Source organism: Caretta caretta, chromosome 4 (genome assembly GCF_965140235.1).
Source record: "Caretta caretta isolate rCarCar2 chromosome 4, rCarCar1.hap1, whole genome shotgun sequence".
Taxonomy (NCBI): Eukaryota; Metazoa; Chordata; order Testudines; family Cheloniidae; genus Caretta; species Caretta caretta.
In genome coordinates, this window is record NC_134209.1 from 145,855,157 (window position 1) to 145,873,717 (window position 18,561).

The following is an 18,561-nucleotide window of genomic DNA, read 5'->3' on the forward strand; positions in this document are numbered from 1 at the left end:
AACCACTGAGCTATCTCTCCCCTTTATGGGGATCTTAAATGATTGAAGGTCTTCAATACTCAATCTTCCCAATGGATCAAGAAAAGGAGGACTTGTGGCACCTTAGAGACTAACAAATTTATTTGAGCATAAGCTTTCATGAGCTACAGCTCACTTCGCTCATTAACAAATTTATTGAGCATAAGCTTTAATGAGCGAAGTGAGCTGTAGCTCATGAAAGCTTATGCTCAAATAAATTTGTTAGTCTCTAAGGTGCCACAAGTCCTTCTTTTCTTTTTGCGGATACAGACTAACACGGCTGTTACTCTGGAACCTGACAATGGATCAAGTTATACACTAAGCATGCAAAGCATCCAATAAGATCCCCCCCTCAAGGCAAAATCTGCAAAGGACTCTCTAAAGCCATAGCTGGGAATAATAGAGCTTTATACTATTCAGTATGCCCCCTTAAGATCTGCAATTCCTTCAAACACTATAAGACTGTCTCTCCTCAGCCAATGCAACCTTTGACTCCTTCAGGATCCCTCAAACTAAGCAAGCAAATAAAGTCTCAAATTACAAAAATGAACAAAAAATTTTCCATTTTAATTTCTTCTGGGGCATTTTGAGATAAATGTTTTGTATTTACTTTCTTTACAAATAAGAAATTATTTAAGAAAATTTACTTTCTTTACAAATCCCTTCCCACTTTGGAATTTGGTATTTGCTGCTTGCTATTTCCCATTAAAAATATTCACACAAGTGCATGCTCATATATCATGAAGAAAAAATTAGTTTCCTTACCTGTAATTATAATGATGGATACCCTTTGTTATGGCTATTACTTTCCTATATATAAAATATAGAAAGTATCAACAGGTTCCTAATAAAGGGATAATTTCTTTCATCTTATTCTTTGGAATTCTTTCTAATGTCTTCTACTCAACTATGCAGTTTCAGCTTTGGAAGTCATTTCCTGACACAACTGCGTTGCTGCAGCAGTTCTGCACAATTTGAACTTGAAGTGAGGAAGGAGGAGGGGAAGCCTAGGATGCTCACATTGTGTGAAACTGGCACTGAGTAGTACTCCCTAGAAATCAGCATAAATAACATCCAGACCAGTGGATGCTTTCTATTATGAAAAATAAATTTCATATGTTAGAGCCACCTCAACAGCAGCTGCTCCATGCCCTGCTAAGATGAAGGCAGTGTTCCTTTTTCCAGCTTCCTCATTCTACATGCCATTTCTAACACAACATTTCTAAAACATGTTTTTTCTGATCTCATTTGCGCCTTACCCACCCTACCTAGTTCCCCCTTCAGCCCTGAGCAGCTCTCCCCCATCACCATGGCTCAAGCCCTGACGTGTACGGCTCCCCGTGTGCCTCGTTCATTCCCCATCCAGGTTCTAGCTCCACCTTTCGCCACTCCCTTCCTAACCCCTCCTACTTCTACCCATCTACTTCTCCTTACCCCCCCCCATACTTCAACCTCCCCCCACCCAGCTCTACTTCCACCTGCCCCATTCTTCTCCAGCTCTGACCCTGCCCGCCCAGCCTCATCTACCCCGCCCCCGCCTCTCCCCAGCCCCGCCCCCTGCCCCGCCCACCCCACTCCCTCCTCCCCAGCCCCGCCCCAGCTGCCCCCCACCCCGCATCACTTACGCGGGCGGCTCTTGCGGAGGGAGTCGAGGCGCTGGCGGGTCACGGAACCGCCCCGCTCGCGGGGGTGGGGCCCGGCCCCGCTGTCAGCGTCGGCCCCGGGCCCGGCCCCGCTGTTGCTGCGCCGCCGCCGCGAAAGGACGGGCTCCCGCCGCCGCTTCTCCTCCGGGCCGCTCGTCGACGCCGCCTCGGCGCTGCCACCGCCATTCTGCAGCGGCTCCATCCGCAGCGCGGCCCGGCCGCTCGCCTCAGCAGCAGCCGCCACCGCCGCAGCCAACAGCGGCACTGCGCCGGCGCTAAGTGGCCCGGAGCGTGCCCCTTCCTGGGGGGGGTGGGACAGTCCTACAGATTGTGCCAATCGCCAGCTTCAGGGGCCAGAGCGACAAGAGAACTGACCAATAGAAATGGGACATGGCCAACGACGTGGGAAAACGGCCCATCGATCACCCTCGTCCAATTATGTCCTCCTGTCACAGATATTGACAGGTGATCTCAACGAATAATGTGGCGAGAGTTCATATAGGGCGTTTCACACGAATTTATCGGGAGACGGTTTCAGAGTCCTAAGATTTAGGAGGAAGAGTGACAGGGATTCCATCCTATGGAATCTTAAGGGTGACCAAGCGGGCGGGAGTAGAGGAATGATTGACAACCATAGTAGCTATAACAACACGGCCAACGAGAAAGCCGCGTTCCGCTCCGTGGCTCAACCCGTGAAGAGCAAATTCCCCCAGAGGGCGCTGCGGCGCAGACTAGCGTGCGATTCGTTTGCATTATATTAACATATGCAAATAGCGGTGGCCTAAAGTGGCCTGCTCGGTACAAAGCCAACCCCCCGCCCCCTATACCGTCATGAGCCCCCTCCCCACGGAAACATCCTACCCGCTCCGCCCTACCGCCCCCCCCAGCACCGTGCCCCCCCCCGCTCCCCACGGCAACCCCCCTCCGCCCCCCCAGCACCGTGCCCCCCCCGCCCCCACAACACCCTGCCCCTAACGGCAGCCCCCCTCCCGCCCCCAACAGCACTGTGCTCCCCACGGAAACCTCCTGCCCCCTCCTCCCTACCTGCCCCCCAGCACCGTGCCCCCCCGCTCCCCACGGCAACCCCCCCGCCCCCACAACACCCTGCCCCTAACGGCAGCCCCCCTCCCGCCCCACAGCACTGTGCTCCCCACGGAAACCTCCTGCCCCCTCCTCCCTACCTGCCCCCCAGCACCGTGCCCCCCCGCTCCCCACGGCAACCCCCCCGCCCCCACAGCACCGTGCCCCTAACGGCAGCCCCCCTCCCGCCCCACAGCACCGTGCTCCCCACGGAAACCTCCTGCCCCCTCCTCCCTACCTGCCCCCCAGCACCATGCCCCCCGCCCCCCACGGCAGTCCCCCGCCCCCACCGCACCATGTCCCCCGCCCCCCACTGCACCCCCAGTACTGCCTCCCCACAGCAACTCCCCACTGCACCGCCAACACCATGCCCCACCGCTGCCCACAGCAAGCCCCCGCACCCCCAGATCCGTGCCCCCCCACTCCTCACGGAAACCTCCTGCCCCTCCTCTCTACTGCACACCCAGAACAGTGCCCCCCGCCCCCGCTCACCGCAGCACCCCCTCTGCAGTAATTCACCCCCCCACAGCATCCCATCCTCTGCAATGCACCCCCATCCCCCACAGCACTCTGACCCCTGTTCCCCACAGTAACCCCAGGCCCCAGCCCCCTCCTTAGGGTTACCAGCTTTCCAGTGGCACAAAACCAAACACCCCTGCCCCACCCTTTCTCCAAGACTCCCTCCCCCCTCTCTCCATGGCTTGCTCTCCCCCACCCTCACTCACTTTCACCAGGCTGGGGCAGGGGGTTGGGTGTGGGAGGGGGTAGGGGCTCTGGGCTGGGTGGTGCAGGCTCCAGGGTGGGGCCAGATATGAGGGGTTCAGGGTGTGGGAGGGGGATCCAGGATGGGGCAGGCAATTGGGGTGGGGGGGTGAGGGCTCTGGCTGTGAGTAGGGGCTCTGGGGTGGGACTGGAGATGAGGGGTTTGGGGTGCAGGAGAGGCAGGGGGAGTGGGTGTTGGAAGGCGTATGGGCTCTGGGCTGGGGGGTGCAGGCTCCGGGGTGGGGCCAGAAATGAGGGGTTCAGGGTGCAGGAGAAGGGATCCAGGCTGAGGCAGGGTATTGGGGAGGGGCTCCAGGCTGTGGCAGGGGGTTGTGGTGCAGCTGGGGGTATGGGCTCTGGGGTGGGGCCGGAGTTTGGGATGCAGGAGGGGGTACGGGCCCCAGGAAGCACTTACCTCAGGTGGCTCCCAGGGCCAGGATTAAGCACAGCGGGGGGGGGGGTTGGTCCCCATAGTGAGGCCGGGGCCAGGATAAGTACAACGGGCGGTGGCTCACAAAATGAGGCAGGGGCAAGTATAGAGGGATGGGGGGGTGTCGGTTCCCAGAGTGAGGCAGGGGCTGGAGGCAAGCAGAGAGGGATGTGGGAGACAGGATTCCCCCCAATGTGGTGTAGAGCCTTGGGAGCCAGTTCTCTCTCTCTCTCTCTCTCTCTCTCTCTCCAACTGAGCAGCTGCTCCTCCAGGAAGCAGCAGCTGCTCTTCCTGCCCTCCTGGCAGGGAGGCTGATTTGTGGTTACTCCTGTAACTGGACTTGACCACACAGTGCTGGCTGCAGGGTTCTGGGGGGAAGGTTTTTATTTATTATGCCCCCATGCAGGTTCCAGGGAATCCAGGGAGATTACTACTGAACCCAGGAACCTGAGTAGCAAATACTGCCTTCTCAGCCGCCCCAGAACCTGCATGGGGCATATCAAAAGCTTCTTCCAGACCAGAGACATTTTTCCCTGGGTGGCTTAGGGTCTGGGGAGGGGAGGCACAGGTGCAGCTGGTCCGGGACTTCTCCGGGCTGGGGGTGGGAGGTGCCCAAGGGTAGAAACACATCTCTGAGGAGTATACAGCAATTCTGTTCCCCAGGAGCCTAGACAAAAACAGAATCTTGCGGAAGTCTTGGACAATGTGTCTCAGACCGCACTAGAACATGTGACTTGTGCAAAACTCTATAGAGTTTAGTAGCACCTCTCTCTGTGGCACTGATGGCAAGCATGATAATTTTAGTGTCAGCTTCCTCACTGGGACTACAGAGCAACTCCACTGAACACTGCGAGGTGGTAGCTTCATTATACAATGCAACGACTGAAGTCTTTGAGCAATTCTTCATATGCTGGAGCATTTTTCCTGCAAGGTATGTGGTTAACTCATCCTTTGTCCAAGTATGAGACAATAGCTTCTTCACTTTAAGATTGGAGATGTTTGTGGCGTAAATGATTTTGACAAGTGCAATACCATGGAGTCTCTTCTTTCTAGTAATATTTTTAATTGATTCCTCTGCGTGTGTGTCAGACACAAGGTGGACTTCGTCATAGATTCAGTATTTTCTCTGTAGCCTCAGAATGAAGTATTCAGCCAAATCTCGGCCAGTGTTAACAGGTTCTGATTTGTCGAGAGTTGTATCTCAGGTATACTATCTATGATTGCTATACTGAAAGGCCTTTGCTGGATTACGGTACCGGTTAGGTTGTCAGTAGGCGCTGGCTTAGAAAGACCAAGCAAGATGTGCATTAGTTTGCTTTTCCCCTGGTGCACGGGCATTGTTCCATTGCTTTCGAACAATGATAATGATCATGATACCACAGAGAACTTGTACTTTCCCAAAGTCTCACGCAGATCAACATCATGCTGAGGTCTGGACACAACCAAGAGATGAGTAAATAATTACCAGTCCATGGTTAGCTCTGTAATAGTCCCTGCCACCTTCACTCTGACTATTGTCTTTGCATTTGAGCACAGCTTTAGTCTGTTCTTGATTGGAGTCCATAGACTGACAGAACTTTAGATAATTCTTTGGGTTTTGAAGACTTCATACAAGTCATGACCTGAAGTATCCATTCGACTGATATTTTTTAGCTGTCTCATCATTGAAGGCTGCTTTCATCAGAATATCAATGTCAGGAAAAACTAGTATTTTTTTCTGCTGCTTTTAGCTTTTGATAAAACACGTACACTCTTGGCGTAGTACTCAATGCCGTATGCATGGGTGTCTTTAGGGTCAATGCACCCACTTACCTTTACTTTCCATGCAATCTTCTCACTCAAAGTGTCTGCTTTTCACTTGTCTCATGCTGAAACTGCTTAATTGAAACCACAGGCGCTGGAGCACCCCCCAGCACCTCCTGCCCACCGGTGGGCCCTGCCAATCAGCACCTCCCCCTTCCTCCCCACGTCTCCCGCCTGCCACAATCAGCTATTTCATGGCGTGCGGGAGGCTCTGCGGGGGAGGAGCAAGGACATGGTGCACTCGGGAGAGGAGGAGGAAAGGGGTGGGAAGAGGCAGGTAGGGCCTTGGCGGAAGGGGTGGAGTGGGGATGGGGCCTGGGGCAGAGCTCGGGGTCGAGCACTCCCCGGCACATTGGAAAGTTGATGCCTGTGATTGAAACTGTGCTTAATGGATGCCTACAGGTTTCTGGCTTACCATAGAAGCATATGTTCTGCTTGAAATGCATGCCGTGTGACCTAGTATAAGGTGAGTCTCACCCACAGCTTGTGCTTGTCCCATCATCTTCATCTTTTTCCTGATGCTCAATGTACTTCCTCTCCAACCTCACCAAATTAAGTTTATGGTGCACTTCTTATGTAAGGTGCCACTGAGCATTGTGTTTAACAAGGTCCTCTGTGGTTGTATTCTCCAGAGATTCAACTACTAGTTGGTACTCTTCATTTCCCATTGAGACCTAAAAATGATCAAGAACAAAGTAAAAGGGATTTTGTAATATATTACTTTGGGATTGTACTTACGTAACATAATTAACTGTGTGCATACATTTTGCAGAAGGATTCCAGTAATTTCTGTCTGGATACTGATGTCTTAAACAGGGCCTCATTGCAACTCTTTTGGCATAATAAATAAATCTGATAATCAGTCCCACTAAACCACTTCTTTTTTGTCAACTGCAAATCAACTTGAAATATTTTTCTATTTACAGTAATCTGTAATATTAAAAAAAATTAATCAGATATCATTGTCTGAGCATTAATGGTATGGTCAGCCAATGGCCACAATTTAACTTTGTGAGGGCTACATGTGTGACATGCCAGTGTTAACGTGTAATAAAAAAAATAATTTTTTAAACATTTTTCTCAAATATCTATCTACATAATTGTTCTAAGTAGATCATGTTTGATACCATTTTGTTTGTGGGAGAAAGGGCTTTCAAATGATATCAAACTCAACCTCTTTCCAATGACACTGTATTATCAAAAGTACCATCAACTGGAGGCTCTGGAGCTGGGAGCCAGGGGCAACAAGTCATAGAAGGTGACACCATTTAAATTATAATGCTGTGGACTTATGAATCAAATGGCACCTCCCCTTAACCTTTTTATCATTAACTTTCTCTGTGGTACCATGACTGTTATTCAAATGCAACAGAACAATGCCTATGTGTCAGGTAAAATATCTTGCAGGGCTTTAGCTCTTTTTATGCCAGGATCTCAAAGTGCTTTACAATATTAATTAAGCCTGGAATGCCATTAGTTTTTCTAAACGGGCGTAAACAGGAATACAAATTTGGCTGCTTTGGAGGGGCACTTTGTGTGCCCTGCGGATGGAGGAGCTAGCTCTCCTTCCCCCCAGGCCCCTGGAGCTGGCTCTCCTTTCCCTGCCCCCCCAGGAGGACCTGGTTCTCCCTGCCACAGCCCCAAGGCCAGTGGAGCTGGCTACCCTCCCACTCCTCCGTCCCAGGGTGGTGGAGCTTATTCTCCCACAGCAGTTGGAGGAGCTGCCATCGTCACCGTGGTCCCAGGCCCAGAGGAGTTCTGTGTCCCCACTGATTGGGGGGCCCATGCCCGCTTGCCCCCCCCTTTGCTAATGCCCCTGTTTCTAAATATTTTAGAGATGGAGAAACAGACACTGAGTGGCTGATTTTTCAGAGGTGCTGAGCACTTACTGTTATAAGAGCACTGAAAGAAGTGGGTACTAGATGGGTGGCATACAAAAGTAAGTAGCATTGTTCAAAAATTAATAGATTCAATAAAGTTGTTGTTATGCACTACCAATAACTTTCTGAGTCAAGCTCTTAACACTTACCATTCCAGTTAACTTCAGTGTGAGGTCGGGAGGGGATGTAATTCCCCTCTGAAAATCACACCCTTGGCATATCAGACCTGAAAACTGAGGCATACTAAATGACTGGCCACTTCTAATTTTGGCATTAGTAACCTGCCCAGAGCGATACAGCAAGTCAGAGTCCAAAGTAGGACTAGAACACAGGAATACTGGTACACAGTACTGTGCTCTAACCACTACATAATCCAGCTTTCCCATGTCACATCTGGTCCCCGCAATGTAGGTGCTTAACCTGAGCCATTCTGGGTGTGTTTTCAAAGATCCTTGTGCTGTTTTTGAGTTGAGGCTTGAAATAGGTAACCTCTCTGTTCTTAAAAACATTATCACCATTAACCTATAGCTTTTATCTTAACCCTGTTCCTTCTGAGAAACTATGGGGTTATCCTGTTCTGATCAGAATATGAATTTGAAGATTAGGTTTCTCAGTTTAAGAGAAGCCTGTTTGATTAAAAAACAAATTCCAAATAATCTACTGGAGATTAAAAATCTAAAGGTTTGTATTGTAAGAACATGTAACAAATCTGTTCTCTCTTGCTCCCAGAGGAGTGTTTGCAAAGATCCTCAGCCAAAAAAAAAAAAAAAAGTAAGAGTTGTCATGCACTGCAACAGGGACACTGGGCAATGTTTGCATTGTGAGAGTCAGACTAGTTCAACCAGGGCTGGTGCAAGGATGTTTTGCGCCCTAGGCGAAACTTCCACCTTGAACCGCCCCCTCCACCCTGAAGTGCCCCCCACCCCCACCCCGCGGCAGCTCCCTGGCACCGAAACCACCACAAAGTGGCAGGTTTGACACTTCCTGGGATTAGCAGGCTATTATAGGTGGTTTATCCCAGATTTCACCATGATTGCAGTCCTATTGACAGACCTGGTGATAGACATAGCCCCCAAGAAGGTCTGGTGGTTTCAAGAGTGCACCACAGCCTTCAAGAAATTGAAAGATTGACTGATGCAGGAGCCCATCCTGTTCCACCCTGATTTTTCAAAACCTTTCACCCTGCAGATGGATGTCTCTGACCTTAACCTCAGGGGAGCGTGTTATGCCAAGAGGTAGAGGGAGAAGAACACGCAATCCTTTACCTCAGCTGGAAATTGTTCGGCCGGGAAGTTATGTACTCAATAATAGAGAAGGAGGCCTTGGCAGTAATATGGACTATTGAAGCACTCTGCTACTACTTATGAGGACAGACATTCCATCTCGTGACGGATCATGCACCTCTGTGATGGCTGAACACCATGAAACGCCATAACCCGTGGATTATAAACGGGTACCTCAATGCAGCTGTACAAGTTTGAGGTACTACAGTGAGCAGGACGTGATCATAAGAACATGGGAGTTCTTTTCGTGGGACGGAGGAGACCCGTCTGCACAGACTCCAGTGCCCAGCCTGAGGGGGAGAGTATGTGATGAGGTTGTTTACAGACCCGACACTAGGGTTAAAGGAGTACTGGAACAGTATTGGGCCAAGCAGGCCCTGACCTTCTGCAGCTGCTGGGCATGCTTCCTATCCTATGGAGGACCTGCTTAAAAGGGAGGCACGCAGGAGAGTGAAGGAGAGACGGGCAGACAGTGACAACTGAAACAGAGCAGTCTGCAGGGGAAGGACTGGGACTGAGAGTAAGACTTGGCTGGGGCTCTGCCCTTTTTTTTCCCCTTCTCCCTGAATAGTAGGATCAACTGGACTCTGAGTGAGCTGGGAAGCCTCCACTTGGGGCTCTGAATTACTGAGACTGTGCAAGAAGAAAGCTGGGGCCACGCCACAAGCTGAAGGAAAAACTGCCAGGAAAGGTAAGGAGGCGGCTGGGAAGGCCAATTTGGAGCGGCACCCCCAAGGACTGAACCACCCCTCGCCTCTCTCCCACTGGGCCAGAATCAAGTGGAAAGGGAGGGCCAGGTCCCCCTAAAGATCTCTCCTCCCACTGTCTGCCTGAGAGAGCCTAGAGCACTCCGGGTTGGGGGTGGGCTTTGTGACGAACTGGGACTTGGCTGCCAGGCTACCCAAACGGCCTGGAAGAGCTATTCCAACACTCAGAGAGACTATTTGGCCATGGCCTGAGCACTAGGCCTCAAAGTGAAACCCACTACAGTGAGATTTAAAACAAGAGAACCAGTAGGAGGAGGAGAGCAGTCCCCTGACTGCTATAGGAGTGGTAAGAAACTGCTTCTGGACTGACTGCACTGCACCATGGAAGGGAATCCCAGCACTGTGGTGTGACCCTACAAGCCCTAATGTGGCATGGAGGGATGAGGTGAACAGGGTGGGCTGAGCACACGTATGGCAGAAAGGGTAGGCAGAACTGCACAGGGCAGTTAGAAGTACTCCATGCTCAGCACAAAGAGCCAGGACCTGCACCCTCAATTCCTGCTGTAAAAAGGGGACTGTTGGGGGAGAGAGGGACTGTGTCTGAGGCCTCATTGTTGCTGTGAAAATGAGGCGCACAGAAGCAGATTACTGGGGGGTGGAACAACCCCACCAAAGTCTTGCTAAGACTAGGAATGCCACTGGCCCTGTGCTGTCAGATTTCAACTGCACAGCAGGGGGAGCACCTCAGGAACACGCTAAATGTAGATAGGTTTCAGAGTAGCAGCCATGTTAGTCTGTATTCGCAAAAAGAAAAGGAGTACTTGTGGCACCTTAGAGACTAACCAATTTATTTCAGCATAAGCTTTTGTGAGCTACAGGTCACTTCATCGGATGCAGTAGCTCACGAAAGCTTATGCTGAAATAAATTGGTTAGTCTCTACGGTGCCACAAGTACTCCTTTTCTTTTTGTAAATGTAGATACGCACCCTCTACTGTCCATGCACCAAACATTCCTGTGGCCTCAGGCATCTCTGGCCATTTTAAAATTGCACGAGCTGTTATTGTCTGTGGGAGAAACCTTCTGGGGAATCTCTGTCCCAGAGTGCTTAAGAGGGTGTGGTATGAACATAAGAATGTCCAGACTGGGTCAGACCAAAGGTCCATCCAGCCTAGTATCCTGTCTACCGACAGTGGCCAATGCCAGGTGCCCCAGAGGGAGTGAACCTAATGGGTAATGATCAAGTGATCTCTCTCCTGCCATCCACCTCCATCCTCCGCCAAACAGAGACTAGGACACCATTCTTACCTTATGGGAGCTGGATTAACAGCATTAACATTAAGTGGAACAGTATCTGATGTTCCTGAGCCTGACACATCCTGCAAAGCACTAAAAGGCATCCAGCCACACTTGGATGCTTGCCTATCTCCCTCGCTCACGAGGTTTTCAGAACTTCCTCAGAAGAGCTAAGATGCCACTGTTACGAGGGAGGAAACAATGCCCAGTGAAAAAGAATTCCATTTCCTTTGCGTGAAGGACAAGAGATTAGACCTTATACAGCACCAGAAAGCTGTGGAATGGACGGTAGAGAGGAAGGATGAAGTGACAGCTGGCTGGAGAAACTGTAATGTAACATATATGTAGTGATATCTTTCTCCTGAAACTATCAGACTGACACTTTACTTTGGCTACAGAGGGAACAGGTGTGAGATCTTCCAGATCATTGCATGTATTCTCAATTAGTAGCTGAAGAGAGACTTACCTTCCCTTTATACCACATGATCCAATTTAAAACAGTCCAGGGCTAGTACCTGCACAGCGACAGTCTGCTTTGTTTTTATGCAACCAGTGCACGCAGCATGACGACAGCACATCCACCCTCCTTAATATTATTAATTACAATAGTGCCTACAACCTTCAACCAAAATCAGGGCCCATTGGGCCTGCCCCAGAGAGCTTGGAAATCTAAATAGACGAGAGAGACAAAGGGTGAGAGAGGAAAAAGAGGCTATGAGTTAGTTTCTTGTCATCTCTCCTCCTAAGGGCCAGGTTACTGGATGTGCTCAGCACCCAGAAACTCCCACTGAGCTCTTTTGACAATGTAGATGCTTCATTTAGGTGCCTAAATAGGAGCCATTAGATTATGGCCAGATTTTCCATGTGTAGGTTGGCTAAGCAACAACTACCTACAAGGATTAGAAAGGTGTAAACATAAAGGCAGGAGAGAAGTTGATAAGGGGATACAAAGAAGTATGTAATAGGAACAATGAGATCAAATCAGTGAGGAAAATTTAGATGAGTATCAAGGAGGAGAAAAAAATTCCAGACAATGTGCTGTATTCAGCTGTGAAGTAGTTTCCCAAGGAATAAGGTGGGAGCTCCATCAGCTGGGATGTTAGAGATATACTGGTTAAGCCCTCGAAGACAGAAGCTAGCCAATAGCATTGTGTGAGCTGTGGGTGTACATTAGAAATGTTCACTATTAAACACTTAGGATCCGGTAGTGAGTGTAGTGCTAATGAAAGGTGCTGCAGTGCCAAGCTCTGGAAGTTGAAGATTCCTTTTTATCTACAGCACGCTTCCCTCCTGCCTTAACCAGCCAATGTGCCACAATAATGCTCTGGAGGAGAACTGAATCTCCGTGGCCCTGTCCATCCTTAGCTCCTCTCCCACGATTGCTGACAAGACTGCCCATTCGAGTGAGCCCTGGTGTTGTTTCTGATGATGCAGGCACCTGTTCACTGGACTGCACTGAGACCACACTCGTTTCACACAGGGTCATGAGCTGCTGGACAGTAACCAGCATTGGTCACGTCACACCTGGCCCGAGCCAGGCTTTGCAGAGGAAGCACCTGTTCCCATCTCAGTTTTACTATTTATAATTCTGGACTATAATCCAACCAGAGGGCTGTTTATGCCTGTACATTTCCCTTCAGGAGACGTAATAATACACTAAGATTGCCTGGGGATAAGGGCCACAGTAGGAAGGTCGTACACATAGCTTCTTTTGGGAATTAAGCTTTCTAATTATGAGCAAGATTTTGGTCTAACTTACACAGCAGTAAATCCAAACATATACCAGTAGTGAGATTTTTACTATGCTGTAGAGTCTCCCAAGAGAAGTGGTGGAAAGCCCATTGCTTGAGTTATTTGAAACTGTACATGGCAAAGCAATGGAGAAGGTATAGCTCTTTTTGCCTTTGGACCTCAAAAGTACCTTAAAAAGGTGATTAATAATAACACCACCTACCTGTTTTCATCAGAAGATTTCAATGTGCTTTACAAAGGAGGTCAGTATCATAATCCCCATTTTACAGATGGGGAAACTGAGGCATGGTTGACCAAGGCCACCGGCAGAGCTAGGAATAAAGCCCAGGTCTTCTGAGTCCCAGTCCAGTGCTCTAGCCACTAGTCCATACTGTTCCACCCATCAGTAACAGATGGAGAAAAATGAAGCAAAGAGACCTTAGGTGAGTTACCCAAGGTCACCCAGCAAGTATTACACCTGACTTCCGAACCACTCTGTCTGCTTGAAAGAGGTATTGGTCCCACACTGTTTTGTACTGATCCTACGAGGCTAGATTAGAGGATTTCTCCATTTCTAACTGCCATGCTAGAACCTCTTATGAATGTCTCTTTGTTCTACATGTATTTCAAAAGCCAGATTTACTCCTCTTGGATTTAGGAACACATATAACAGCTTCACAACTTGAGTTTGATTTGAGAAATAATTTTATTACCTCTCCTACAAAATGCTTCACGAAAGGTTTAGTGGACAGTGAAACCATGGCTTTTCACTTTGCAGGTGCATCTGACCTTTATTTTAAAAGGATCACGCTTGAAAGACTAAAATTTCATACCATAAAAACAAGGTATGTGCAATTTCATAATGTTAGCAGATGCCACAAACTGACCATTTCATAGAAAACTTTACTATGTGAAAATAAATGTGTACAAATCATTACTACACAGCACAGAAAAAAACAATTAAAAGAGAGCACAAAAGCAAAACTTTGAAGAATAGGCTACTGCTTGGTATGACCAATCTGTTAGTGGTCCAGCTTGCTAGCCATTCCACATACATGCTGAGAATTGTGTTGGGAAGTAAGCATGTGAAGATACACGTGTGCTCCACCACCTTAAAATATTGAATGTTCTGACTGACTGCACAACATGGTAAAAGTGTCTGATTAAACAGGAAAAATTCTGTCTCTGTTTTATAATTAACAAGTATGCTGACGATCTCAGATGATTTCCATCTGTTTTCCCAATGAATTGGCCTCTTTCCATTCAACTCCCTCTGTCTAATAATAACAAAAAACCCCAACAACCCAGACTTTCAATGATAACTCACCATAGTTAGAGACAGAAGCCTTGGGAGAAAATTTCAGGACAATTTTCAAAGGGCTAAATGCTGAGCTTGTATAAATCAGCACTGCTCTATTAACTTCAAAAAAGTGTTGCTCATTTACACCAGATTAGACGCTAGCCCTAGACCTTCAATTGGTGTTACTGCTAGGCTGATTTGGATGGACAGCTCTTTGGGCATAGCCAATAATATGCATCTTCTTCTGTAGTACAGCACTGCATGTTTAGATCGTAAGTTCTCTAGGACTGGGACTGTGCCCTCCTGCTGTCTGTACAGTGCCTAGCACTTTGTGCAGCCTATTGGGAACAAATAAACAATAGTAATAAATGATAACTACTTAGGGACACCCATCATGTACTCATTACTTTGCAGATGTTCCACTAACATCCTTCCATGTAAAAAGATTCTTGTGTTTACCCCACAGCTGTGTAAAGGAAAGGGCTTTAGATCTCTGGTCACAATTGAAGCTTTCAGGCTGTCTGTCAATGAAGCCAAAGGTCAGTATCAAACTTTTTTCTCTAGAAAAAAAATCTGATTTAAACATAAAGGAACCACTCAGGAACTATCGTTTATTAGAGAACGGAACTGGGAGTCTGGCCCCCTGGGTTCTCTTCCCACTTCTGCCACTGACCAGCTGTGTGATTTGGGGAAATTCACAGCTTTAGTTTCTCCATCTTTGAAGTGGGGTAATAGCTTCCTACCTTACAAACTGATGTGAGGCTGAATGCATTCATATTTGGAAAGTGCACTGAGACATTCGAAGAGGCACTACAGAAGTGCAAAGAATTAATAAGCCTGGTTCTACTCTGAAAAGTGACTATATGGATTTAAAAAAAAAAAAGCATTGTGGAGTTCCATTTTTATTGTCTCAATCACTTGACTGCAAAGCTTGCTGTTTCTCTGTAAAGAGATGGTTTCCTAACTGCCAGACCTACAAACTCAGCCTGGGATCTAAAAGTCAAGCTGGGCTTTTTCTAGCTTGAGTATCATCTGCAGAATTAACTAAGTTCCATCTGCGATTTGTAGACTGGCAATTCTGTTGATGCATGAGTCAGAATAGACTCCAGCTCATCCTCCCACCAAGCTGTATCGGCTGCAGTGTTAACAAGATTAAACAACAAAATTTCAGACCAAAAAGCCTCTATGACTAAGTAAAGCAGCCGTGAGTCCAAAAACAGTCGGAACAAAATGAGCAGGGTGGTGACTAAGCTCTTAGGCCAGATTTTCAAAGGTAATTAGGTGCCTAAAGATGGAGAAAGGTGATCTGGAAAATCCCATGAGGCATCCATCTGCATCTTTAGGCACCTGATACCTGTGAAAATCTGGCCCATATGGGAAGTAATTTTTTATGGTCATTTTTCTACCACACCTCTACTTCAAGGATAAAAGAAAGTCAATGTCCATCATTTGATGAACACTAACTGGTTAGCAGAGCTAGTTATTGCCAAGATGCATCCTAAAGGCACAGAATAGAAAAGGAACCTCATGTCTGATTATTCCCAGCATTGACACGTTGACTATGTCTGCACTGCAAGAAAATACCTGTAGCTAGCCTGTGTCAGCTGACTCAGGCCTGCAGGGCTCAGGCTAAGGGGCTGTTTAACTGCAGTGCAGATGTTTGGGCTCTGCTGCAGGCCGATCTCTGGGACCCTCCCACCTCACAGGCTCCTAGATCTCAAGCTCTAGCCTGAGCCTGAACAATCTACACTGCAAATAAACAGTCTGAGCCCCATGAACCCAAGTCAGCAGCCACAGGCCAGCTGTGGGTGTCTAACTGCAATATAGACATACTCTCAGGGCCCAGGCTGGAGCCCAAGCCCAAATATCTACTCTGCAGTTTTATAGCCCCACAGCCCAAGTCAGCTGCCATGGGCCAGCTGCAGGTGTTTTACTGCAGCGTAGACACCCACTGGGAATTAAGTAATGGTAGCCACTCCCCCATAGCTCTCATTGTTGAAGTCTCTTTGTGGTATCATCTCAATGGTATTGCCGAAGAGCCAAATGCATCCCTGACTGGTTAAGGGAAGCGGACACTGGTGGTGCATCGTCAACTCTGGAATGCTGCTGAGCAGGGAAGGATTCCAGTGCAAGAGGGAGGTGGTGAATATGTGCGTGGAGGGGGAAGGGGGCAGATGCACTTTGTTTCTTTAAAAAGAAATAGCATTTGCCTTGTGTTAGCTTGCATGAATGGCATGCTAGAGCCTGCATGCTAACAGGGGCCAGACCCTTAGCTCCCAAGCCCTCTTGGGCGCATAGTGCGTCTGTCAGAATGGGAGTCAGTCCCCCTGGCTTAGCACTCTCTGGCATGCTCTGCAGAGAACCTGCCCTGCTGTTTAAACCATACAAAGAGGCTCCCTAATACCTTCTTCTCCATCCTCTCCTACCAAAGCATAGCAGGATTCATCAGGGTCTGTCCTCCCTGCCATGTAGCGTATGTGTAACTGCCATTAGACTCAATGGGGAGACACATGCACATGTAAGGGGAGAACAGACCATCACAGGATTATAAACAAGTCAAAGGACTACAGAATTTCCAATCCCAGACATCATATCCTACTCAGCACCGGTAGGAACATACTAATGACATCTCTTATTAGCACCCAGCATTCTGGGACTATGCGGCTGCATCCCATCTGTACTCGGGACCAGCAAGCCACTTCCTAGCCCTGGTCTACACTACAGAGTTAGGTCAACCTCACTCTGTAAGCGTCTATACTAAAATTTCACTCCCGCCTACGTAACTCGCCTGCTACGTGGATTTAATAACCCCACCACCACAAGAGACATAGAATTAATGTCAATGTAGTTAGGTTGACGCAGTGTCAGTGTAGACACCGCACTGCTTACAGTGACTGTTGCCAGCTTTCAGAGGCCATCCCACAATGCCCCACACTGACAGTTCAATCAGTGCAAGTGCTCCTGGTGAGGACGCACACCGCTGACACAAGGAGCATACTATGGACACGCACAAGCAATGTAATTGCTGCGGCGGCTGTATGCTGACATAATTTAGGTCGACATAATTGTATAGTGTAGACGTGGCCTAGTTAGAGAGTTAAAATACAAACCAATAGGTTTGTGTAAAGCTGACAACTTTGCTACACAAGGACATTCAGGAAAATTAATTTAAAAGGGAATTAAGCTAAACTGACTTAAGGCCACGAATTCTAAATGAGAGTGTCTACACAGGAGTTTAATGCAGTTTAACAAATTCACTTTAAATTCATGTTTAGTTTATTCTGATTCCCTTTTCTGAGTCTCCCCATGTGGACAAGCCCTAAGGTTACAATGTTCAGCACTCAAATCAGGAAATGAAAAGGCTTTGGCTACAACATAATATTGTAATGTTAACCTGGGCATGTTTTCGCACATCGTTCCCTATCACAGAGTGATGTGGCTCCCTTTTAAAGGACCTTGTCTCATCACCTGGAGATGGGGGAGGCAGGTAGCCTGGGCCAGCGCTAATAAGGGAGAGTTGAATAATAACTGGACCATGAGGATCAGTTGAAAGGTTTTATCTATTTGATGACTATCACCTGGTTAAGGAAGCATGTGAGACTAGAAAGAGGAAGGGCTGGTGGCTTCAAAAGGGGGAAATGGCAGTGAGAGAGGGAAACTAGGACTCAAGGTAGCTGAAACTGCAGGGAAAAGGGAGGACCTTGGTCAGTGGACCCTGAAAGAGGAGCTGGGACTGAAGGTAGTTGTGCTGCAGGGAATGAGAATGCCCCGGAAAGAGTGGCCAGGACTCAAGGGGTGCTGGTGCAAGGGGAATGAATGTCCCTGGGCAGCAGGGCTCTGAAGGAAAAGGATCTAGACAAGGGGATGTTAGGCACCGTGGGACAAGGGTCTGGTAGAGAGGGTGATGGCTGAGGGGTAGGGTGACCACCCTTTCAAAACATAAAAACAGGGACACATGCAGGAGCCCTGCCCCAGCTCTTCCTTTTTTCCAAGGTCCTGCCCAGGCCAGAAGCCAGAGCCAGGCCACCATAAGAGCTTCCCAGGGAGCCCAGGCCACTCTGAGGAGCCCCGGACCCTCCATCTGCTCTGGGTGAGGTGCTATGGTGCCCAAGAGCAGCCACCCGTCTGTGTCCCTGCCCTCCAGGGTGCGCTGCCCAGAGCAGGTGAAGCGTCCCGGGCTCCCCACGGTGACCTGGGCTCCCTGTGTGGCTCTTGCTACTGCTCGGCTCCGGCTTCTGGCCTGGCCACGGGTGGGACCGCAGGGGGAAGAGGAGCGGGGGGGGTGCTTCATGGTGGGGCAGGGGCCCACCTTAGACCCCCCCCCGGGAAGGGGCTGCTGCCGCCCCCGAGCCTCAGGCAGGAATGGAGCAGCGCCACATGGAATCCGGGACAAATGGCGTCCCAGTGTCATCCATCCTAGGACCTTAGAGACTAACCAATTTATTTGAGCATAAGCTTTCGTGAGCTACAGCTCACTTCATCGGATGCATACTGTGGAAAGTACAGAAGACGTTTTTATACACACAAACCATGAAAAATTGGGTGATTATCACTACAAAAGGTTTTCTCTCCCCCCACCCCACTCTCCTGCTGGTAATAGCTTATGTAAAGTGATCAGTCTCCTTACAAT

General features: G+C 48.7%; 2 protein-coding genes and 1 long non-coding RNA gene across 5 annotated transcripts in view; 1 reads left to right on the plus strand and 2 right to left on the minus strand.

Annotated features, from left to right (window-relative positions):
• The window catches only part of PANK2 (pantothenate kinase 2), a 28,223-nt gene extending 21,920 nt beyond the window's left edge, over nucleotides 1-6,303 (minus strand). The window contains exon 1 of one of the 3 annotated variants that reach the window (XM_048846374.2): nucleotides 6,214-6,303. In XM_048846374.2, the coding sequence (XP_048702331.1) occupies nucleotides 6,214-6,244 (31 nt within the window). In that variant the 5' untranslated portion in view covers nucleotides 6,245-6,303. Of the gene's footprint in view, nucleotides 1-1,643; nucleotides 1,932-6,151 lie in introns of those variants that run through there. The other 2 variants (XM_048846375.2, XM_048846372.2) reach the window with 2 other exon arrangements.
• LOC125635120 (uncharacterized) lies at nucleotides 4,165-13,573 on the plus strand. Its single transcript, XR_007356151.2, has 5 exons — nucleotides 4,165-4,864; nucleotides 6,139-6,202; nucleotides 7,572-7,675; nucleotides 8,805-9,590; nucleotides 13,410-13,573. It is a non-coding gene; the product is annotated as an uncharacterized LOC125635120 (long non-coding RNA).
• The window catches only part of MAVS (mitochondrial antiviral signaling protein), a 39,010-nt gene continuing 26,727 nt past the window's right edge, over nucleotides 6,279-18,561 (minus strand). The window contains exon 8 of the transcript XR_007356149.2: nucleotides 6,279-6,410. The gene's annotated coding sequence lies outside the window, so the exon portion shown is untranslated. The remainder of the gene's footprint in view (nucleotides 6,411-18,561) is intronic.